The sequence below is a fragment of the Botrytis porri genome (genome assembly GCF_014898465.1).
Source record: "Botrytis porri strain MUCL 3234 chromosome Unknown BPOR_010, whole genome shotgun sequence".
NCBI lineage: Eukaryota > Fungi > Ascomycota > Leotiomycetes > Helotiales > Sclerotiniaceae > Botrytis > Botrytis porri.
In genome coordinates this window covers 402,165-426,908 of record NW_024066084.1, presented here as the reverse complement: position 1 = coordinate 426,908, position 24,744 = coordinate 402,165, and the positions used below count along the sequence as shown (strand labels likewise).

General features: G+C 40.6%; 4 protein-coding genes across 4 annotated transcripts; 2 read left to right on the top strand and 2 right to left on the bottom strand.

Moving 5' to 3' along the window:
- Positions 1-387: 387 nt before the first annotated feature.
- On the top strand, positions 388-2,556 carry EAF01_007597 (uncharacterized protein; the record flags this gene model as incomplete). Its single annotated transcript, XM_038915853.1, has 2 exons — positions 388-1,746; positions 1,801-2,556. The coding sequence occupies 2 exons, from the start codon at positions 388-390 to the stop codon at positions 2,554-2,556; spliced, it is 2,115 nt and encodes a 704-aa protein (XP_038768324.1).
- A 9,403-nt stretch (positions 2,557-11,959) lies between these two features.
- On the top strand, positions 11,960-16,041 carry EAF01_007596 (uncharacterized protein; the record flags this gene model as incomplete). Its single annotated transcript, XM_038915852.1, has 5 exons — positions 11,960-13,304; positions 13,418-13,927; positions 13,998-14,995; positions 15,051-15,421; positions 15,657-16,041. 5 exons carry the CDS (start codon positions 11,960-11,962, stop codon positions 16,039-16,041), a joined length of 3,609 nt encoding a protein of 1,202 aa, XP_038768323.1.
- Positions 16,042-20,003: 3,962 nt separating this feature from the next.
- Positions 20,004-21,853, bottom strand: EAF01_007595 (uncharacterized protein). Its single transcript, XM_038915851.1, has 4 exons — positions 21,546-21,853; positions 21,068-21,271; positions 20,472-20,982; positions 20,004-20,408 (listed from the first exon to the last, which is right to left on the bottom strand). Exons 2-4 carry the CDS (start codon positions 21,177-21,179, stop codon positions 20,327-20,329), a joined length of 705 nt encoding a protein of 234 aa, XP_038768322.1. The 5' UTR covers positions 21,180-21,271; positions 21,546-21,853; the 3' UTR covers positions 20,004-20,326.
- Positions 21,854-21,908: 55 nt separating this feature from the next.
- EAF01_007594 (uncharacterized protein) lies at positions 21,909-24,327 on the bottom strand (the record flags this gene model as incomplete). The annotated part of the gene is made up of 4 exons (XM_038915850.1): positions 21,909-23,403; positions 23,456-23,594; positions 23,645-23,838; positions 23,948-24,327. The coding sequence occupies 4 exons, from the start codon at positions 24,325-24,327 to the stop codon at positions 21,909-21,911; spliced, it is 2,208 nt and encodes a 735-aa protein (XP_038768321.1).
- Between the last annotated feature and the right edge of the window lie 417 nt (positions 24,328-24,744).

The window sequence follows — 24,744 nt, the reverse complement described above, 5'->3', positions numbered from 1 at the left end:
TCCTTTATCGACGAGGATAAATTAAGATCAAACAATCAAATAATTCCATTAATCCTTGGTTGGTTTAATAATTATTGAAAGAAAAAAATATTCATTGAACCATCCATTCACACAGTCACTCTCTGCGACGGGAAAATCAATAATTGGATTACATTCTTTACACCAACCTTCAAACGCGATTGTCTCCCATTACCTTCTTTTCGAATACAACTCACACATTGTCAATAGATGAGGATCTAGTTGATTATTACAATAATCATACCAATATCGTACCCGATCAACAAGATATTCCTCGGAGCGAAAGAATACTAATTGTCTCGAAATACTAATTGACGTCCATCCACAATCCAATCCATACTCAATCCACAAATCTTCAAATCGGTCAAGATGAAAGGTCGTTCTCATCAACATGCGCGTCATGCGAAGCGCGCCGAATTAAACCAGGAAGATATGATCGCTGCTCCAATTGAGGTCAGGCAACCAGATCCAGAGCCAGCTTTACAAACAATTGTATCGGTTGTTTATGTAACAGCTTCACCAACCTTTAGCGGATCGATTGCAGGTTACTCAACTGTCGGACAAGAAGATGAAACAACATTGGCTGAAGAGACACACTCCTCAACTAAAACTACAGCCGCCAAGACTTCTTCTTCTTCTTCTTCAAGCGCAAGTCACACAACAACTTCTGCCTCCACGCTGAAAACTTCCGCTTCCAGTTCTTCCGAACTTCCCAGTTCCCTCGTCGCTACAACGTCTGTAGGAAGTTCAGTCGCTCTTCTCGCAGCCACCGATAATCTACCAACAAGTACCGCAGTCGCCTCCGCTACGAGTGCTTCCTCTGCCAATGCTTCCTCTACTGTAGCAGCCGATACATCGAGTTCCGGCATGAGTGCCGGTGGTAAAGCAGGATTGGTCGTTGGCATCTTGTTATTGTTTGGAGTTGGACTTGCTCTTCTCTTGTTCTTCTTTAAGAAGAAGAAGCAAGCAGCCAAGGCTGAACGTCTTGATGATGAGAAATCTGCCATGGTAGCTTCATCAGCTCGTCGCGCAGAAGCTACACGTGTAGAAGTTCAACGTCAAGCAAGTCAACGTTCAAATGCAGGAGGAGCAGCCGCAACAACAGCTGCCCATCGTCTATCTCTCCGCCCTGTTACACAATTCCAACCCTTCAATGAGAAAACTGGAGCCAGTCAATCACCTTCTCAAATGGGTGGTATGTTAACACCAGTATCAAGTGCCCCTAGCTATCACTCGCAACAACCTCAAGACCAGAATAGAGACAATCCATTTGGTAATCACGCTGAATCTATCGATACACCTAATACCAATGGTCCACCTATCATCGAAGGTTTCAACGATGGAGGTGAAGTAATTGCTACTTCTGCCGTTGGTGCTGCTGCTGCTGCTGCATCGTCTCCTGCTTTTAAGTCTCCTGCTCCAGCCCCTCTCAAACCAGTTGGTTTAGCTCGCAGCGCTTCTAAAGCCGGTAATGGTCTCAAAATGGATTTCACTACTAAGCCCAACACAGTTTTGAGCCCACCAAGTCCTTCGGGTTCTGAATTCAGTACTGCGTCAGGTGCCACTCAAGCTCAATCTGCAACTGGTTTGGCTATTGCTGCAGCTGGAGGTCCTCCTAATACTACTGTTCACCGGGTTCAACTTGATTTTGTTCCTTCCATGGATGATGAACTTGAATTGAAAGCTGGTCAATTGATTCGAATTTTGCATGAATATGATGATGGATGGGTAAGATTCCATTAAAATTGCTTATTCTGAATTACACATACTGATTGAAAGCAGGCTCTTTGCATTCGTCTCGATCGTTCTAAACAAGGTGTTGTTCCTCGAACTTGTCTCTCTACTCGTCCTGTTAAACCACGTCCTCAACAACCTGGTCCTCAAGGTTCGCCTGCTATGCGTCCTCAACAACGTCCTATGTCACCCAGTATGAATCAAGGTCCTCCTCGCGTTCCGAACAAAGATGGTGGTCCACCTTATCCATCATCTCCAATGAGACCAAATGGACCACCCAATGGACCTCCAAGACCCATGGGACCAAATGGACAAGGTCCTCCCCGCGGTCCAGGTATGATGCAAGGTCCCCCAAGATCTATGTCACCAGCTGGACCACCAAGACCAATGGGTCCAAACGGACAAGGACCTCCTCGTGGTCCAGGTATGACGCAAGGACCTCCAAGATCTATGTCACCAGCTGGTAACAGACCCATGACTCCACAAGGTCAACGCCCAATGGTTCCTCCAAATCATCCAAATCAACAAAGACCAATGACACCTCGAGGACAGGCAACCGAACAAAGACCAGTCTCTCCGCCAGTTCAGGCCGCCGAACCACGACCAATTACCCCACCAAATAATGAAGTGGCGCCACAAAGTGAAGGACGTGCTCGGAGTGATTCGGATACCGATCCTATCTCTAGACAACCAAGTCCTACATTGATTACTTCTGCGCCAACAGATAGTCCTTCATCTCCACCATCTGCTCCAAATATCAGAAGTCCAGTGGATAGAAAGCCTGTTCCAGGTCAAGCCTTGTAATTTACATACCTATCAAACGAATATGGGATGAATAGATTATCTATATCCTAATATAGACTTCATTCAAGTATAAAGATAGGGTCTTACATATGGCGCAATTGGGAATCGAGTTGATCAAGTAAAACTCGATATGAACAGAACGAATGTACACAAGTTTTTATTGGCGCATTTTCATTAAATCGAGTAGCAAAATTCACAACTCTCTTTCTTCATTTCTTTCGCGCCAATTTTGCAATTCTCTTGTGGAGGGTGTTTTTCTATTTTCCTTTTTTTTTTACGTTGTTCTTTCGGAGGAGTTCAACCCAAATTTAAGACACTTATTACATGGGCTAATAACAGTAATGTGTATCGATGAACGTTCTTCTTTTCTACGACGGAGCTTTTTACTTTTGAGATACCTTTCTATTCTAGGAAACATGTTATATTGGGTGTGAGCTGAGACTTTCAGGTTTCAATGCTAGTCATTGATGGAAAGATTGATTTAGGTGGGGAGGAAAGAATGGGAAGTGAGATGAATTGGGGATAAATTTCAATTGGTCTGTATGAGGCATTGAACCAAGAAAGAGCTGTGCTTTGAATCGATTCAATGGCTTTTTTTTATATCATCCCTCCATTTGAGTGGTGTGGTTGATGAGGATTCATTTTACTATTATTGAACGGTAGTATTTTGGGATTGTGGATGAGAAATTTGTGGAAGAAGGAATTTTGCTAGGTCTCATTTATTTTTTGATTGATCTGGTTTTGCGACTAGATGATATTCATATATGGATGAGATGATGGGAGGGGAGATGTGATTAGGCTTGATTTGGGAAGGGGAAATATTTAGTGGTTAAATAGGCATAGGGATATGAAAAAGAATCAAAATAAGAATAAGAAAAAATAAGTCTTATAATGGTTTGAGATTTTGTGAGATTCTGGTGATGTAATGTGATTTGGTGTGTTGTATTGGATGTTGTGATTGTGTGGGTTTGAAGGTTGAAGGTTGGATTCGGGTAGAATAGGAGAGGACGGGGGAAGGAAAGAAGAAGGGTATAAGTGAAGCTGAATGGAGCCGGGAATCGAGAAGAATGAGAATGGCGAATTATATACCTAAGTGGGTAGATTAGATTGAAAGGTTGAGATTGAGGGGAGGCATTGGTTTTGAGGATAGTTTATTACTTTATCTAATTGAGTAGATGAGGGAGGGGGGGATTAGAAAAATATAGGGAATGGATGGGATGAGTTTAGGGATTAGATAGATTGAATAGAATGAGATGAATGAGATGGAATGAGATGGGATAGGATGAGATGAGATGAGATGGTGAAAAAAATATAGATTAAATAAAGGTTATTTAAAGAATTAGAAATTAAAATGAATAAATAAATGAAATTAAATAGAAAAATAGAAGAGAAAATAGAAGAGAAAATAGAAGAAAAAAAGTATTAAGATAAAAAAAAATTTGAGATAAAATGAGATAAAAAGAATTTTTTTTAGAAGTAAAGAATGAGATAAGAGAAAATAAAATAAAATAGAATGAATTAAATAAAATATGTTTTAAGGAGTTAGAAATCAAAATGAATATATAAGATTAAATAGAATAAGATGAGATGAGCTAAAATATAGTAAAATAGAATCGATTGAATAGAAATTATTTAAAAGATTAGAAATTAAATAAATGAATAATGTTACGAATCGGCCTCAATCGTAACTACGATTACTCATATACGTATATATATATATATACAATTACATATATATAGCTAGTATATAAACACGCTTTACAAGTACTTTACTATCGATATAGTTATAGATTCTAAAGATGAATTATACCCTGCTCTCGTAGTTGTTCTACGACAGAGTGTTATGTATAAGATTAAATGAGATAAGATAGAATGAAATAGATTAAATAGAATAGATTAAATAGATTAAATAAAAGATGATTTAAGGATTAGAAACTAGAATGAATATAAAAGATTAGATAGAATGAAATAAAGTAAGAGATGAGAGATAGAGGGCTAGAAGATGAAAGTTGAGAGGTATAATATTAATCAACTACTATCAGCTCAAACTTATTTTCATATTAAAAATCAATATTTTATTATATTTTCAAATACTAAAATCTTTATAATATATAAATAAAATTCTTTTAAAATTTATTTTTATAAAGTTTTTATAATACAATTTAATATTTTCAAAATTTTAAAATCCTTAGAAATTTATATTATAAAAATTTATATAATTAAATTAAAATCTCAAAAAGGTTACTTGATTTTCATTTATTTTACTAATAAATCTCATTATTTTTAAAATAATATAACTTTGAATTTCTAGAATTCAATCAATAAAATATTAAAAAAAAATCAATATTATTTTTATTTAATATTTTATAAACTTATATCAATATATATAAGAAAATACTTAGATTTTATTATTAATTATTAAGAAATTCATATATATAAATAATAAGTTTTAGTATGAAAATGAATTTAGACTAATAGTAGTTGACTAGTACTATAGAATGAGAATGAATATAAGATTAAGATGTGAGATTAATATATAAGATTGAGATATATAGTACCAGCTGCTTATTAAAATTACATCTAAAAAAGTCATTTTACTACTTTTATTATGTATAAAATTAATAACTTTAACTAGATATTTTTATTTGAAATTTTAATATAAATATTATTTCGATATTAATATTTAGTAAAATCATATTTTTAATACTCTTTATATTTTTTTAAATTATTAATTATATTATTTAGAAACATATTTATTAAAGGTTATAATTTTCGCTTATTTTATTAACAAATTTCAATATTTTGAAGAAAAAAAATTTCTTTTAGTTTTGACTTATTATTCTTTAATATGAAAAATTATTAAAAATAAATCATATGATATTTATTAAATTTCATTTGATTTTTAACCTAATTATATAATTGTTTATACAAACTAATAATCTTGTAATTTAAAAATTAGAAGTATATTCTATAAGATTTGATGAATTTTAGTGTGATTTTGACAAGTGGCTAGTAGTAGTACTCGGTGGCTGTAGGATGGAATACGAGATGTGAGATTGAGATGCGGGATGGGGATGTAGATGAAGGAGGATGGTCTTATAGAGGGGTTCAAGAGTAAAGATGGTTGTGAAGGGAGTTGTAGATTGGAGGGATTTGTAGAAGGCTGTGGAGGAAGGGGGAGGGGAGGATGGTAGTGGTGGTGGGAGTGGTGGGAGTTTTGATGGGGCTGAGGGGGGATAGACGAGGGAATATGAATAGACGAGGGGATAGATGAGACTTAAATAGGTAGCGATTTTTGATTATGGAATTTGATCTTGGAATTTGGTATTTGGTATTTGGTAGTTGGAAAAGGAATAGGAATGGAAGGGAAGGGGAATAGTTTATGAGGGGATTGAGAGGGAGAGAGGGAGAGAGGGAGAGAGGGAGAGAGGGAGAGAGGGAGAGAGGGAGAGAGGGAGAGAGGGAGAGAGGCAGAGAGGAAGTAGATATGTGGGGGGTGGAAATATGTGTTTGACTTTGAATATGAATATGAATTTAAATTTGAATTTGAAACCCAATATAGCTATGGATGGATATTCATATATACAAAGATCAGAAAATACACCCATTCAGGAATCTGGAATCTGGAAAAGTGCAGCTAGATAGCTAGGTAGCTATTGACTCTCTGGGTGGAGAATAGTGATTTGTGAGTGGTGAGTAGTGAGTGGTGATCGATGGGTCGTAAATGGTGAGTGGATAGCGGATTTTGTTTTGATTTTCGAAGGAAATATAATTTATGATGGAATAGAGATTAGGATGGAATGATTGAGAATTAAAAGTTTGGATGAGGGTTTTAGATTTTGTGATGTATGAAGGGAGGGGGTTTTATGTTGCTGGTAGGAAGTGGGGGGGAGTGAAAATTTGTTAGAGAGTTAATGGGGAGGGGATTGCTTGGGTGTTGAGTGCTGGGTGTTGGTTTTGATTTTTGTTTGAGAGATGAAGGATGTGGATGCGGATAGGGAGGGGATTACAGTAGAGGTTGAGAAGTGGTGAGGATAATGGTAATGATGATGGTAGTGACAATAGTGGTAGTAACAATAGTGATAGTGACGATACCTACACAACGATGAAACCCCCCCCCTCACAACAATCTATAAGGTTACCACTCCAAAAAAAAAAACGATGCGAATTCTCAAGTAACAGCAAACCTTCTCTCATTCTTTCTCGCAACTTCTTTCTCTAGAGAAAAGAGAGATTCTAGATTATGGGTTTCACTAGAATCTAGAAGAGGAATGGTGTATGATTAAAGTGATGTTCTAGCGGGTGGATTTGAGAAACCCTGCGTCGCTTTTCGTTGAAGTGATTTTTGGGATGGGGGTTGGTTTGAGGGGGAATGGGGAGGGAATTTATTGTGGATGGATGGGTAGATAGATAGAATAGAGTATACCAGTCTATGAACGGATGAAATGAAATAGAGTGAATTGAAGTAGAGGCGCATTATATACACCTAATCAAATATTGGTCAGAAAGAGAGATTTATATAAGATGCAATATGCACTATTATAATCTACCTTCTTGGTAAAAGGTGAGTTGAGTAAGTAAAGAAGTAAAGAAGTAAAGAAGTAAAGAAGTAAAGAAGTAAAGAAGTAAGAAGTAAAGAGTAAAGAAGTAAAGAAGTAAAGAAGTAAAGAAGTAAAGAAGTAAAGAAGTATATAAGTATATAAGTATATAAGTATTAAACAACCCCCTTCCCCATCCAAATTCTCACAGTATGTCTAAATACATAATAACATAATAAAACTGCACTAGGCTGGCGGTGGTTGTGGTGGTGATGGTGTTTTGATTTTGAGTTGTGTACCCAAGTTTGTTTGGTGAGGGTACGTTGGTTTGTAGTTTATGCTGTGGGTATGGGTATGGGTGTGAGTGTGTATTTGGAAAGGTAGTCAGAAAGGGAGTCAGAAAGGAAGAGGGGTGTTCCCGGGCGTGTATGAAATATGATTTGTCGTTTGATATTTGATGTTTTGTGAAAACAAGGGGATTGGTGGTGAGGGGGTAGGAAGTACGATAAGACTAGAAGTGGGAGTGACAATAATTATGATGGCACTGATGATTAAAAGCAGAGTTTAGGATTAGACTATGAGGAATATAAGGGAGAAGAGATTGGAGGAATTGTGGTTTTTTGGGTCTTGAAGACGGGGATTGAGATTGAAATTATTTGGTTAGGTAATTATATATACAGTGAATGCACTTTATTTCCCAATGATCCTCCTCAATAGAGAAGACAAAGCACCTTTGAGATACATCGCGCAGATTTTGAGAAGTGATGGTGTTCTTTGGTAGGAAATGTCTGCGCTTGATGGATCATGGATATTAACTTGCTGTACGGTCTACCATTCAAAATTGTTCTGCATTCCAGGTTAACAAAGATACCCAGATGATGATTAGTGGAAGAGTTCTAAATTTGTTATGTTGTAAGATTACTTTGATAATTACTTTGGTTTTGGTTGAGAGTTGTGGGGTTTATGTATGGGTGGTTGATATTGATGGAAAGGGGAAAGGGAAGAAGAGGAATATGATTGAGATTGAGATTACTGGTGATGTGTGTTGAAATGGGAGATTGATATTCGACGACTTAATCTGTAGGTGGGGAGTGAAAGAAAGGATATTGAAGAAGGGTAAGGGGGTGGAATATAGTATGTATTGTCATTTTCCTACGAGAAATCCTTGAAAACAGCGGCTTAAAGTCTAGATATGCCAGGACCTTTTCGAGAGAAGGATATGATTTTTTTGATGCTGATAATTCTCCTTTGGCTCCAGGCAAATGTACAAATCAAGAGAGAAGTAAGTTGTGGAGCATACAACGGTGATGTTTCTCGACTGTTCAAAAGTTTGACAGTGTTCAAGAGTGAAGAAAGTGTTTGTGGAATTATATCAATCATCTCGGTGATAGTGAGATCTTTTTCATTAACAATGATGTTACCAAAGTACCGATTTATTTCCCAATACATGAAAATATTCCAGAATTGGAGATGTGAAGGTTACTCATGGAGTAGGACATGCAATCAAATTGGACGGTCCCGCAAAGCAGTCTGGATGAATGCTTGGTATGGTTGGATTAGAACTATTTTATAGATGTGGAATGCCAAACTTATACATCAGATGAATTCCTTCTCTTGCTGTAGAATTGAATTAGACATTGAATGATATTTTTTGTGCGAATAATAACGGTTGATTGGAATCGCTCTATCTTAGCGATTTCGGTTGCTCAGTAACCTAGATTAACCGATTGACATTTGATGTGGATGGATATAAAGGTACGAGTCTTTCTCTCTTGTAGATCTTCAGCATAACCAATACACCCTATACAAAACAGATTTCAGGAGACCTTTTCTCCCAATCGTGAATTTGATCAAACAATCCCTTCCGAATTCCATACACAGAGTCCTAAGAACTTTCCATCATGCAAATTGACACAGCGAAGGCAATTCAACCACACTTGATGATCAAACACTACAAACAATCCACAATAATAGAAAAGAGAACAAAATAGCAACAACGTGATATGCAATAGTAGTGACGTCAGACACTACGAGAAACCGTCTCCATCTAGGTATGTCTCAAGAATTTGAGACATGAAATATCCCATCATCATCGAATAGTGCAACTCGCACTTGAAAGTTGAGACTGCAAATTTTTGGTTTCGATACTCGTACATTGCATAGAATACACTTAAATGGTTTTCATGAAGAGATATGAAGATCAATATACCATTGTTACAATTCTTCAAATCCTCAGGATTTCGGGAGGAAAACAAATCAAAAGAATCTATTCTTTGGCCGAAAGAAATCATCCCCATTTTCCCTCTCTCTCGCCAAACCAACACAACACTCCAAAAAGTAACCAGGTCCGAGTCCCACCTGACCCACAGCAATTACCGAGTCTCCCCACGGACCAGAAGCTGCTCCGACGCGGCGTCAATTCTGCGCTAAAAAGTGGCTTGGGGTTTATTTTTGAGCCGCAGAGTGGAGGTTCGGAGAGGCTAGGACGGATTGGGTGGAAGGTTTGATAAGAGGATGGTATATTAATATGTTTGATATAGGATTGGGTTCTGTGTCTGTGAGAAGATTGGGAGGGTTGGGGAGAGGGAAGAAGGAATATGAGGATATTATTATTAGATGGGTATATGAGATGTGCAACATTTTGGGCAGGTTATGGGTTCTGAGAGTTTACGGGAGAGGGAGGGAATGGGGATTGATTGTTATGGGGAAGGTTACTGGGGGATGGGGATTATGGTAGATGGGATCTATTATTATCAGGTAGGTATAATAGATGTGCAACAAAAGGATCAAAGAATAGAATAGAAGGCGAGATGGAAGTGGAGACTGATGGAAGATGGAAGATGGAAGATGGATCGGATTGTATTGAGGCCTGTGTTGGTCGTAGAGGTGATCTGGAAATCGTTATGGTGCGATTTTGTGAGTATATTATTATTAGAAAGCTATATTAGATGTGCAACAAAATCTATCTTGAATCATAGAGAGGGATGGAGGAAGTATGTAGAATATAGGTTGAGGGAATTTAGATTTGGGATAAAGTATATACGGCTTTTTGTGTCAGTGGTTGGACTTTGTAAATCATGATGATGAAAATCTTTTCGAGTAGACTTTGAATGTGCTTATTACTAGGTGGTAGGTAATTGCATGATGAATTAAAGGTTGGAATGAGAATCTGAAAGTTTTGAGTTTCAGTCCGATGATTAGATAGTTTGAAACACTGGTTCACTATGTATATATTATATATAATACTTTCAAATACTCCGCACATCGAGTTTGTGTTCAATCCCCAATCCAGGAATCTTTACCAAGAGGAAGTAAATTTTTTCGGCCCGTGCATATGAATAACCTTTATCAGTACCTACTACCACAAGTTCCAGAAATTCTAGCTCTTCCCAAGATATGTCTCGGAATGACCAAGACAACTATCTTGCACATTCTAAATAAAGCCTACACAAAGCCACATAATAAAGCCCGATCAACTAGGTATTCAAAAAAGCCTTACATGGTTATCTCACACCAAACTAAACCATTCCCTCGACCACGAGAACACGAAATGTTGCACATCTAATTCGTGATTCTAATAATATCTCAGAAGATCAAACTCTCTGCCTGCTCTTCATCAAAAGACTTTCTGATGTCAATCACCTCGCCTCAATCATGGAGTCACCGGTCTGTAGCCGCTTTCGACTAATAAGGCAGACAGTATTAGAAGATATCAGACGAGAAGTGGGGGGAGAATACCTCGGCTCACTCGGTTGTTAGCAGGAGTGGGGAACTGGAAAGTTCTGAATAGATCAGAGCGGACGATAGTGTGATCTGAGCTTGAGGTAGAGATTTGATATGATTTCTGGGCTCGATTTTTCTGAGGTCTCAAAGTTGGGTCGATGGACCGAGTGTGTTGAGGCAGATGTGAATGGAATCTATCGTACCTAGTTGGAGAAGCTCGAGCTCCAACTACTGCGAGAAATGGAGGCGTATATAGATGTGCGGTGCTGCTTTGGTAATGTAGCTGCAAAGTGTGTTTGTCTTAATCGTTGGTTTCTCAATCAATCATTGTATCCCTCTACGGGCGTTGAAAGAAGACCATAAATTGACAGGTGGAGGGGACGCTTGTTTTTCCAAAAATCTGCACTTCTCCCGTTCCTGTAGACCATCAAGCAATGGCCTCTGGAGCTCTGTATCAATTCTTGTTGTCTGATAGTGTTTATCTCTCGAGTAAATGGCCATCGGTATATTCAGCTGGCCAGAATGTCATGATAGCATCCATGAGCTTGCTGCCAGTGTGTAAGTTTAAAATTGGTACTACCAATGACCTTAATTCATACAACATCAGCTTGTTTTCAAATGCTCCAAAGTTTTGAAAGCAGTGTCAGGTCACGGGTATGTTGAAGAATGAAAAATTTGTCAAAGTGTTGTTGGCGATCCTGTACCTTTGATCTTCAAGTATCTAGAAACCTAGATGAAAGAGTTCAATAAAACATGTCGGCGGCATTCAAAACATGAAGCTCCAGTCACGAGATGCAGAATTCACAAAGGTAATATGGGACGAGAATGATTTATCCCGCCGGCCGATCAGCGGATGTCGCTGTCGCTTACAAACCCTTGCTCTTTTTTATCGACCAACCAGTGAATTGCCCGCACCACAGTCAACGGTTACCTGCATCTCACTGAGCCTTACCTTCACCATTACCTTCTTATACTTTCCACAATAGAAATATCAAGTCTCTCTATTCTATTTTATCTGGAGTCAATTATATTTCTTCCATATTTGATAGTTGCTTCTCTGAATTTTCTCACCGGTCTTATGATACTCTCTTAACTTGACAATTGTTTCCATCTTTACGGTGGGTGATATTTACCAAGGCGCGATGGAGGTGTTCGTGTCAAACGTACCAGTTCAAACCGGAGAGCACGATCTTCGGAATTTTCTCAGACCCAAGTTGAACAGTCTTGCAATTCGTGCATTTCATTGTTATACTGCGCGAAGCAAAGACTTTGCGAAAATTACCTTTCGGACGACTACAGATGGAGAGAAATTTCTACGCAAGTTTGGTGAACGGAGACCCAACAATAGACAGCGAAATCCAGGGACTGGTCAGGCAAAGCTTATTTATCACAGTACACCCATTTATTGTGAGAAGAGTAAATCAGCTGCCAATCCATATTTGCTCCGGTGCTTGGAAAAGGAAGAGAAAGAACGCGTTGAAAATTCCTATCTTAAGCATGGCCCACCAATTGCTAATACTTCGTTTGAATGCTCTTCAATCATGTGTGGCAATTGGAGCTATGTTGGAGAGGAGTTGGTTTTCATGCCGGAGTTGCGATGGCAATGTAAAATCATCGTTCATTTCAAGGAGAGAGCAATGATATTGGTTCTGGATAACAGATCAAGGATGGGAATTCGGTATGATACAATTGAACTCCTCACTACTGATGACGGCCATTACTCAGGAATTACTGCAACACTTCATCAATCTCCTCATTTTTTCCAACCCCCTCCAAAAGACAATCTCCTTGAGATGGCCAATATGTTTAGTAATATAAACTTCAGAAACGGCAGCAGGCCTCAGACAAAAATGTCTCGAGTCGCTGGGTTTGGCGATAAGCACAAGGAGATCGCGGGTAGCTCTCTTGTGTATCGCTGTATATTCAAAGATACGAACGGATTCTCATCGAACATCGAGCAAAAGTTGGAGGCACTGAAGAATGCTCGAGGCATTCCCCCAATGATTCATCATTCTGCTTCAGTCATTCGTCCTACAGAATCTCATATTATCGGACTCAGGAAACTTCATGAAGCTTTAGGAAGTTTCAATAACGAACTACCATTTCCATTGACATTTCAAGTCCAAAAGCTAGCCCAAAACGGATATCTGTCTCCTCGTCAAATAATCGATCTTCTACCAGCCTTCACTTCGATGTTTGAAAGAACTACTCTTCCAATTTGCGTCACGACCATGAGGAGACTATTTTTGCAGATCCCGTACCCTGGACCCAATGTCAAAGCGGAAGATTTTGACAAGAACGCCATCATTGAACTACTGCTGGATATTGAGAAGGCTTCGACTCAAGAGGCTCTGTACGCTGAAGGATTTGGGGGCACAGCTTCTCAGAATACCGCTTTGATTCATCGGGTTACCATTACTCCTGCCGGGATGTATCTAGATGGCCCCGAGTCTGAAAGTAACAATCGCATACTCCGTAAATATGCTGGTGAGCTTCATACTCCTCCCGTATCCTTTTTCTCCCATTTTACTTGAATCCTTCCCATTTCGAATCTAAGAAACACCATTCTAGCATACTGATAGCTGACTTTCCATCAATAGGCAGCCATAGTAACTTTGTACGAGTGACCTTTTGCGATGAAGATGGCGGTAGAATTCAATATGCATCCAATGTCTCTAACGACGAGATTTTCGACGGAGTTTTCAAGAAAGTTCTACGAGAGGGTTTCCAAATCGGAAATCAGAAGTATGAGTACCTAGGCTCATCACATTCTTCTCTTCGTACACAGTCTTGTTGGTTTGTGGCACCTTTCGAACAAAACGACATATATAATGATGCCCGGCATATCATACACGACTTGGGCCGATTTGCAGATATCCGCTCTCCAGCAAAATGTGCGGCACGAATTGGACAGGCATTCTCTGATACACCAAATACTCTCACTCTTGATGAAACAGTCACAGTGGAAATAGTTGCTGACGTCAAACGAAACGGCAGAGTCTTCAGTGATGGAGTGGGCACAATGTCAGAGTCATTGATGCACAAAATATGGGATAGACTACCGAACAAACACCGTGTGAAGCCGACCTGTTTCCAGATTCGTTATCAAGGTTAGTTTGAACACCCTATGAGCCTATGATCTAGTTATCGTTCTTGAACCAAGCTTACCAATCATGACAGGTGCCAAAGGAATGATTTCTCTGGATAGTAGTCTCCCAGGCGTTCAGTTACGACTCAGAGAATCTATGATAAAGTTTGAAGGATCGAACTCGAATGATCTTGAAATATGCGGCGGTGCATATAAACCCCTCCCTATGTATCTTAATCGACAATTCATCAAGATTCTGGAAGATTTAGGAGTGGAGCCTGAATACTTTATGAGGCTCCAAGCAAAGGAAGTATCACGATTGAGAGCAATTACAGCCAATGCATACAATGCATCGACATTCCTTCAAAACAAAAAAGTTGGAGATGTTGTTCTTCTCCCATACCTTATTGAACACTGCTCTGCTTTAGATTTGGACTTTAGAAATGATTTGTTTCTACGCGATGTCCTCGAAATGACAGTCTTGATTGAGCTTCGCACGTTGAAGCACAAGGCCAGAATACCCGTCGAGAAAGGCTATCATCTACATGGCATCATGGACGAGACAGGAATTTTGGAGGAAGGCGAAATTTATTGTTGTTGGCTTGAGGATGGAAAGCGCACCACTCTAGTCAGATCGAATGTTGTTATCACTCGTGCTCCTGCCCTTCATCCTGGAGACATCCAATTGGCGAATGCCGTGGATGTTCCTGCTGATTCTCCATTGAAGAGACTTTATAACTGCGTTTGCTTCAGTCAGAAAGGTCCTCGGGATCTACCAAGTCAGTTATCGGGTGGTGATCTTGATGGAGACCTCTATTATGTAATGTTTGATCCTGACATGAGATTAAAGAGGACTGTAACGCCCGCAGACTACCCACGACTACCACCTCTCGACATCGGCCGTTCAGTCACAGAAAAAGATATGGCAGATTTTTTCCTAACATTCATGAAGACAGACCAACTTGGTGTTATATCCAATAGACATCAAGTGTATGCAGACCAAGATGAGATGGGAACCGAGTGTTCCGCTTGCCTTAGACTGGCGGAACTTTGCTCGACTGCAGTTGACTATTCCAAGACAGGCATAGCGGTATATTATTCTTGCCTCTGATCTATGAATTTTACTAACATTTGGAACCTTTTAGCCTATTCTTGATCACCCAGGTGTACCTAAGAGTAGTCTCTGGCGTCCTGACTTTATGGCTCCAGGTCCTCATATTAAAATCTCCCATCGGCCTGATGATCGTCTTGAATTCGCGAAAGAGTATGTTCCAATTGAGGCAATGGACGAAGAGGACGAAATCACGAATGTCAAGTACTATGAAAGTAAAAAAGTTTGTGGGAAGCTTTACCGTGCAATCGACGAGCGAAAAGTCTTTGAAGATATTCAAAAGCTAAACGTACATTCTAATGATAGTCCCGATATCATGCAGCACATGTGGGAATTCGTTAAATCTCGTTCCCAAGGAATTCAATGGCAACATTTGCGCGAAGATGCCCTCGAACTTCAGGAAATGTAAGTGTTTACAATTTGTTAAATAGCCCAGACTGTGGTTCAAAAATGAGAGGCTTTGACTTTTCGATTCATTGAGAGCATTCAAACGTTTCGAAAATTTGAATTGGTTTCGAGTTTTAAATCACCTCTGAAAATTAAAGCCTTACACTCAGTCCACCAGTCTGGACTATTGAACAACCCATGTTTTCATGTCTTCCCTTTCTTTCCTATGACCATCCAACTAACAAAGATACAGTTATGAAAATAACATGCTAGACATAATGCATCAGTACAGTGAACATCCAACTCGTCCCATCAGCGAACGCGAGGTATTCGTCGGCAATATTCTCGGAAAAGTTGGATCTGTAAGCAAAAAGCAACGAGAGTTATGCACCAGCATGAAAGAGAAATATGACGAAATCGCAGCATTTATCGTTAATTGCATTATCAAGGTCAATGATGAGTATTCGGATGAGGCTCTCGAGCGAAGTATTGCTTGTTTTGCAGTTTCTTTGGATGAGAGAAAGAGAAGAGGTGCTCGAGATGAACCTCTGAAGAGCTTTAGATATTTGGCTGCGGGTGTTTGCTTGAGGGAAATGGAGAGAGTACCTGGTCTTCTTCCGAATAGTTGGCAGGGATAGAGTTGGTGATTGATTGTTCGTGGGAACTTGATCCAGTTTCTTCTGTTTGGCAAGGATAAGCTCTTATTGAATCAGACTTGATGGAGTTGGGCGAATGGATGGGACTATGGATTTCTTTTATGAATGGAACGGTGGAGCCTGATGTGCCTCACATCATCTGATATCTTACGGTCCCATTCTTTCTTCAATGGGTTCCGCTTAAAGCTTTCTGGCCTTTCATTTCGTGGTAAACTTTGGCTACCTAGATGGAGCCTCAGAATGAATCGGAAAATGGAAATATTCAATGCATCATAACAATATCGCGAGTGACTAAAAGACGATTTGATTACAGGCTGAATAATTTGTTCGAGTGCCTAGACTGCAGCCCAACACCCAAGGATATCGAACATCCAAAATCTCTCAAATTTCAAACCCAACTTCGGATTTCGAGATTCTTATAGTGGCTGCATTGGTTGCAAATTGCTCATGAAATAAACTGGCAGTAGTCTTCTCACTTAGACCAAAAACTCCATCTTGAATTGGATCTTACCGTGGTCCAGATTTTGGAAATACCCAATTCAATACCGGCTTTTAGCCCTTTCAAGATTGAAAGCTCTCGTGGTTGACGGTATTTACTAGAGCGACTGACACTTTCAAACCATTAGTGTGATGGGGAACAATGAGAGAAACTAATTACTACTAACAAATCTTTCTGAAAGATACTTGGCATTCCCCAAACGAGTGGTCGTAGTCGTGCAATTCTCAAATACTTATTTTGAGGATTCAGGAGGAGATGTTCCTCGAGAATATCTGTCCAGAGTATTCGAAGATCTCCGATCGTCTGCAAGGACCCAACATCCACTTTGTAACGTTGAATAACTCGTCCAATGTTGTAGTGAGGTCGGCAATATTGAAGTTTGAAGGAAATTTAGATGATAGTTGATATCACAGGTAGATAGGAACAAGTTTTCAGCTGTACAAGAAATGGGGTTCAGGCGAATAACTTTACCCTTGTGTAACTGTTGTAAGATTCCATTACACCCCAGGCCAATAAGATCCTTGAATCGTTTCGATATTTCATGATGATAATTCAAACAGAATCTTAACCTTGCTGTATTCCACGACTTTACTCATGAATCATAACCACCAGTGGATAAGTTCGAACTCTGTAATCCGAGAGCAACATGATCGAGAGAACTCAGGGTCAGAATTTATCTTATTCAAAACCCTATTCTCAAGTACTCTGAGCGGAGAGAATTTCGTGAAGAAACTTCTTCTAAGATTAATTCTCTGATCTAAACTAGTCTTCCAAATAGTACCCTTACCTAACAACATCTTCAAGCTTACACGTATATACTTGGATCCCTGTGCGTCTTCCTCGAGTTCAATGGCTCATCGTAATTTCAGACTATGAAAACACTTGCTAGTTTCCGGAAAACCTCTTATAAGGTTAATTCTCTTCCCTACGTTGTCTATCAGGACGACCACCATGATTTATCGACACGTAATGTGGAATTATATTACTTCATATCAAATTTAGAACACTCGGTTTTAGTTGAAAAGATGTATTTCGATCCTATCGTATGTGAGAGACGAGAAGAGAGCTTTAAGATATCGATATGGCTAGGTCATCTGTTGAAAGGGGCGTCAGAGCTCGCCTGCCAATTAGCCTAGAGACATCAACCAGGTCATGAAGTTGGCGCTGGAATTTGAAAAGGGGCGCCTGCAATGTTCGTTTAGAGTGAGGCTCGAGGGACGGTTTTTTACATTATGGCTCGATTTTCAACACTTGGTAAGACTGTATACATTACTGAAAAGGTTGGAAATGGAGCACTTGTTCTTCAGTATTCGCAACAACGTAGAAATTTCGCGGTATTCCTGTTCCACGAGTACTCGGGTGGCAACAATTCTGAGTAGGGTCTTATATTATCGAAGAATGTATAGAAAGAAGGCGATCTAATCTGAAAAGTTTTGAAAGATCCTAAGCAGAAAGGACACTTGAATTTGATTTTCTGGCTCACTATATACCACAACTTCGACTCTCGCGGAGAACCTGAGAGGTGTATTGAGCTTCCCTTGCTGAGGAATATTTTAGACCCGACGCACTCAAAGATAGAGTCAAACTCCTAACTAAAGAGTAAAGGAATCAGCCTAGAACACCTTTCGATCTCAAGCAAGAGCAAGCCAAGGTTAAACCACTAGATAATGACTATCCTGCGAGAGATCTCATGAGGCTCAAAAAAAATCCTGGTAAGCTTAGAAAGTCTCATCTCGTCATCTTCATTTCTGAAGTTTTCACATTGGTGTTTCTTTACTGTACCCCCTTTTATGTTGTTGTTTCCTGCTCAACTAGGCACCAAGATAACACATCAAGTACCATATGCAGCACATATCTACATCAAGACATTTAAATTCCATGTCATTCCACGTCCACAAACAAGTGCAACGCCTCCATCACACATCTTTACGGATCACTTCGTCTCGCAGTACAGTGAAGATCCTGTATTAGACTCATCTGTATATGCATTTCCATTCCAGACTTGCGCTGTGGATAACTCTAGTCCTATTTCTTAGTAAAGTTTCCTAATTTCGTATGATTATACCGACACATGCGCCGTAGTCATGCTCACTCAACAAATGGGTCGACACTTGAGAGATGACAATGCGCGCGCGTTCATCATGACCAGGCTTCAAAGCTGTATGCGTCATGGTATAAAAACAGTGCAAGTGAGTATCATATTTATTGGTGTGAAACTTCAACACCAAACTCACCCTAAGATGGCGACAAGATGCGACACAGTACCAAACAAACTAATAGGGCGGGTAAGCGGAGAGAAGTCTTGCGCTCTCAGAGCTGGTGATACAGTAAAAGTCACAATCCCATATACAGCGTCAAAACAGCAGAAAATCTCTCACGGTAGAAGAACATACTTCGCGCAGAGCCTTCAACGAACCCATTCCTCTATCTTTTCTTCGACAAACTACCTTTAAATCCAAAGAACCCCCAAGTTTACCATTCTCACAACCTTGACCTCTCCTCCCTTAAACCTAGCGACCCACTCTAACATCCCAATTCACTTCACTTCACCTTACCTTCACCCCCCTTCCATCCCATCTCTTCCCGCTCCATAAAACCCCCAATCAAGAACCCCCAATTAACCCCTTCCCCCCACGCCAAAAATTAAAAAACGCCCCACTCCATCCACCCCATTCACTCCCATCTCCACACCAAAAACAGCAAAACTTCAGCCGCGACGGCCTGCAGTCCCAGTCTACATGTACGATCAAGACAGTCCGAAACTGCCTTGCGAAACCGCACTCTATGCACTATACGATCGAAGTACCACAATGCGGAAGAAAGGCGACATCTCAAACGGCGGGGGAGTGAGATATTCTAACCGCTGCGCCACGAGGCGTGTGGAATGCTTATGTTGGGTTGTCGGGATTGGGGGTATATAAAGGTGAGGAGAGGGAGGGTGGGGTATGGTATGGTATGGTAGTATTTGGGTTGGGCGGTGTGGATGGGCGAATGAGAATGAGTAATGGTGATGGGGAGGAGGTTAGGATGTGAGGAGATTGTATTGTGTGCATGGTTTGGGAATCGTTTTTTATAGGTATCTGGGTAGTTATACGTATGCGCTTTTCAATCAATTTATGGTTCTTTCATTCACAATCACTCGTCGCTGACTACACTCAAGTGTTCCATCTCCTGAATTACCCATCTGTATTGAACTACTTTTACATGAGCGCAGCTCTTCCCTAACTTCATTTAATCACTCATCTAGCATCTCTTTCACTACTTCTATCCACTGGAAGGCTTGTCTTCTGCACAACCTCACATAAGTTAAAACCTGGAAATAGAACGTTAAGAGGTGATATATTATCAGCTTTGCCCAAGGAATACTGAGCAAGTTCGTCATCCTCCCCAGCCAAGAATTTCATTTACAGCGCTCACCCATCACATATAGGACACTCGATAATCATTGATATTATTGTTATTATTATTAAGCTATTCGCCAGCAGTTGTAGTTAGAATCTTCTAAAGTACAGTGGCCCAAAGTCTGTGCGCGTATGGAGATCCTCGGCATGAAGGCAACTGTAGCAAGACGACATTCTTTTGATATGCATCTCCCACCCCAGTTTCAGTACTATTATAAGTGAGTAGAGTCGGTGGATTGAGCGATGATAACAATTTGCCATTCACTTCCAGACACCAGTCGCTTTCCATGCAACTGATGTCACAGATATGATAACAACTGGTACCAATAGAAGTGTGCCAAGGGAACGACTGATTCGTTCGCCAATTTTAATTTAAACCTCTTGAAGCATCGAGTCTTCTTCTCATAGCTAGGACCTCTTTGCAAACCATATCGACCCACGCATCAAACCTACTTTCCATTAGTATGCCGACCGAGGCTTTAAATTGACTCCACAAAACGTAGAACACCTACTCAGATATCCCATCTCCCCAATCAACTTTCTCGTAAACCCCCTTTTCCTCCTCCTCCTTAGGCGTCAATCCTGGTCCCCTCCCAACCTTTCTATCTGCTCTCTCTGTAGCTCCAACTCCCATGAATAAAGCCCGCGGTGTGATACCCACACATCTCGCTACAAATTCTCTGAAGCTCTGATCTGGCTCTCTTGCGTCCATTGCACTAACACCACTTCTTTGACCATCACTTCTAGATGCAGTTGTGCCAGATACAGTTGTGCCACTTTCCATTCGACATTTTCCAGATGTTTGGTATTCAGGGTTGATTTTGGTATTGGAAGATGAAAATGGATTATTGTTTGGGTTGGGAGAAAGGGGAGCAGGACTTCTAGCAGGACGTCCTTCCATACGGAGATAGAATTCCTCGCGGGAAATATCGCGGCCCGTGGCTCTGACAATTTGAATGTGGAGACGAGAGATAATGTCGAGATCGCAGGCAAGAGGACCAATGGCGCAGAAAGTTGTTGGATCTGGTGTATCTGATCAGAATGAAGCTCTGTTCCACGATAATGTCTTATGTGGTATATGCAGGAAATGGTGCGGGCATTTACTTACGGATGTTTGGTGGAAGAACTGGAGAAGGAGCTTCTGGTATTTGAGATATCTTTGGAGAAAAAGTATAGGAGCTAGCACGACTTCCATTTCGTTTGTCGGGATTGAAAGACATGGTTTCTGATTGCCAAGTATGAGTTTGATAAGAGAAAAAAAAGGATCTCTGGTGAGCTTCTTTGGTATTCGAATTTATCTTTCTCCTCGAACCTATCGAATACAGCAGATGTTTAGGATAGAACGATAGCAATATATATCGAAGGGAAGAATTGATTTGCAAGGGGAAGAAAGTAAAAAAACTCTAGGTTAAGGCCCGAATGGGGAAAATTGGATGACAGTTTATTCACTTTGTGTTTGTGTGCCGATGAGGGTGAATGGAATGGAATGTCAAGCAAACATCGAATCGGTACTGTGAAGAGATGAAATTATTGTATGGCATGAGCACTCCAAGCATCGTGAGACCAAATAAATAGGTGGCTCTTACCTTTATCCCCATCAATTAGGGCAAGCACTAGTTCCTACCATTTGAAGTGACAGCAAAGAGCTATCTATAATCGGGAAAGAACATCCAGACGAGAGGGAACCTACTCACGTGTTTCTTGACCTTCATACCCTTTCAAATTCGCCTAAGTGTTTTTACAAAAAAACTCTTCATCACCTGAGAGAGAGACTAAAGATTTCTCTCGCTAGTCTAGAGTATCTTGAGGCAACATTGTACGGGAGACTTGCCAAAAATCATCACTCTTTACGCAACCAAAGAAAAAAAAGCTCGAAAGTAAAATGTGATTTTTATTGGCCTATCATAATACCCTATTAATGATCTCTTTGTCGTGACTTTTCATTGGCCTCAAATCCAAGGACCACTCTGCAAAACCGCCCTATAATCGGTATCATTTGGGCTCGAATAAGCAGGTAAGCCTACATGTTCATTCAACCAATCTAATACCGTCTTATGCCACACCAAACTATTCTCCTGGTTCAAAACCCAATGGTTTTCATCCGGGAAACTCAAAAATTTACTCTCAATACCCTTTGCCTGGAGAACATTGAATGCAGCAAGACCTTCCGCGATTGGAAGACGGTAATCTAACTCATTATGGTTAATCAGATGAGGAGTTGACCATGCATCGGTGTGGTTTGCTGGATTCCAACGTGCGTAATTGTCAAAGTTCTCCCAGAGTGTTCCGTTGAATTCATGTTGCATGAACCAAAGTTCCTCAGAGGAATATTGGGCAAGAGTGGAAAAACATCCATCATGTGTGAACAAAGCCTTGAATTTACGTCCAAGAGGTTGGCCTTGAATCCAGTTTACCATGTATCCACCATAACTAGCACCCAAAGCGATAGCTCGATCGGTGTCGACAAATGGGAGATTCTCTTCGATGTATTCCCAACCTTTGACGAGATCCTGGTATGGTCTACCGCCCCACTGGTTTTGAATTCCGTCAGTGATATTCTGACCAAACCCTGTACTGCCGGTGGGGTTGAAGGCTACAACAACATAGCCTTGTTCGGCGAACACGGCCATATTCCAACGGGTACTCCAAAGATCTTCAGTCGCTCCCTGAGGTCCACCGTGGATATAGAATGCTAGTGGGTATTTTTGTCCTTCAACAAATGTACTTGGTTTAATGACCCAAGCGTGGACTAGGTAGTCTCCATCGCCTTGGTAGAAAACATCGGAAATGAAATCACGAGAAATTCCGTACGCCTTGAGACTGTTGAGATTGGCTGAGATGGTGGTAACACCAGATGATGCATTGGTGGCAGCTGAAACACTGGGGTCAACGGAAGAGAAGACTGAGTTATCGAGAAAGCTTGAACTGCTGACAAGTAACTTGTCTTTTCCTTGCGGGTGAAGATCTGTTACACCGCCATCTTTGTAGATAATGGATGGGAGGGTTGTGTTTGCAGGATCCGAAGAAAATGTGAATAGTCTAACTCTAGCGAAATCTTCGGCTACTGCGTGAATAGACTCTCCATCTTGACTGTAAAGGAGTGTAGTTGGGCTACGATCCCAAGCTCCCTTTCCATCTTCTGAGGCAAAGAATTCAGTGGCAGTCAAATCGGAAGTGACGTCTGCTACTTGCAGAACACGGTTCTTGTCACTTTCGTAGGCGATATGTGCCATACGAACGAAAGCAAGTGAAGATCCAGAGGGTGAAAAGACTACAGCGTCCGAAGCGCCTTCGAGCTTGGGAGTGGAAACCACTTTCAATTCGGGAGAGGTTTCGGTAAATGTCGTCAATGGCACATAGTAAACATCAGACTTAGTTGTGGTAGCTTGGTTCAAAGTAATGTCCTTCGCAATGAAAGATAAACCTTTGCTACCAATGTCAAAGCTGTTCAAAGTTAGAAATTTTCCTAGAAAGTAACATGACGTCATTCACATGCCTGTTTGTAGCACCGAATGGTGGGACGGGCGATTCGAGTCCAGATCCATTCAAAACATTAATTGGTTCACTGAGGGTATAGTTACTGCCCGTGGTTGACAAAGCCGCGTACCAGATACTGTTTCTCTGAGGTGTGATGTCTTTATTATGTTAGTGCTGGTTTTCAAAGAGAGTCTTGGGAGTTCCTCACAAGTGTCCCAATGCCTCACGAAAATGGTGGTATATGCTCTTCCAGTCGAAAGAGGTGTAGTAGCGAGTTCGGAATTATACAAAGTACCATTGGGTAAAGCTTGGCCACTGAATGCAACACCGAGAGTTCCCTCGCCAATGTCAACTAGCTTGAGGTTATCTACTGCTCCAGGAACAGAACCTGCTGAGATGGGTCTACAAAAAGGTCAGAATTGAGTCAAGATACAAATGGAAATCCGTATTGAGGTTTGCACAGCATTTTGTATAGCCAAAGACCACATGACGGATGTAATAGAAGACTCACTCCGCACTTGGTGCCGTTGCATCTCCGACGACAAAGCTAGTGGATCCATCATCTTCCGAAACGAACCAAATAATCTTACTTCCATCGCCTAACCAATTGGCATTGCTGATGCTACTAGAGTTGCTGAATAGCCAAGATGTACCATTCGCAAGGTTCATCACACGGAGCTCATGAGAATTGTGATGCTCCTCAAATGAGTAGGTAGCCACAGTGTAAAGTGCAAGCGTTCCATCTGAATTTGGGATTGCCGACCCTCGACGAGGAGAACTCAACATAGCTTGAGGAGTAAATGTCGGTGTAGAATTGGTGTATGTAGCATTAGCTAACCCTGCGGATAGCAGTGCCACCAACGACAAAGAGCTCCTCATCGTAAAAAGCATGATGGGCAGGTATCCTAGCGGACTGCGAGGAAGGACGGTAAGAGGAGGGTGATTTCGATACACAATTTGTCGGGGAAAAGCCGAGCTTTTATATATTCATTCAATTGAGCCCCGCTAATTGGTTTGTTATCTCGAGTTATGATGTTGTGCTGGACTGCCAAGCTCCATAACAGTAAACATATTGACAGTTTACGTCCGAAGTTTAAACAAGGCAATATGCGTTCACTCAACGGTAAAGTCACACAAAGTGCGGAGAAAGCTTTCCCCTGTAATGTTCGTCTGTGGTCTTATCGTGATACCAGGATTCCATAAGGTAATTCCAACTGTTTGGGAAGATCGGCCAGGGACACACCAATTTGAATTGGCTGAATCATCTGAGTTTACTCGTATCAATCCAAATGCTCAACCATGAGGTTG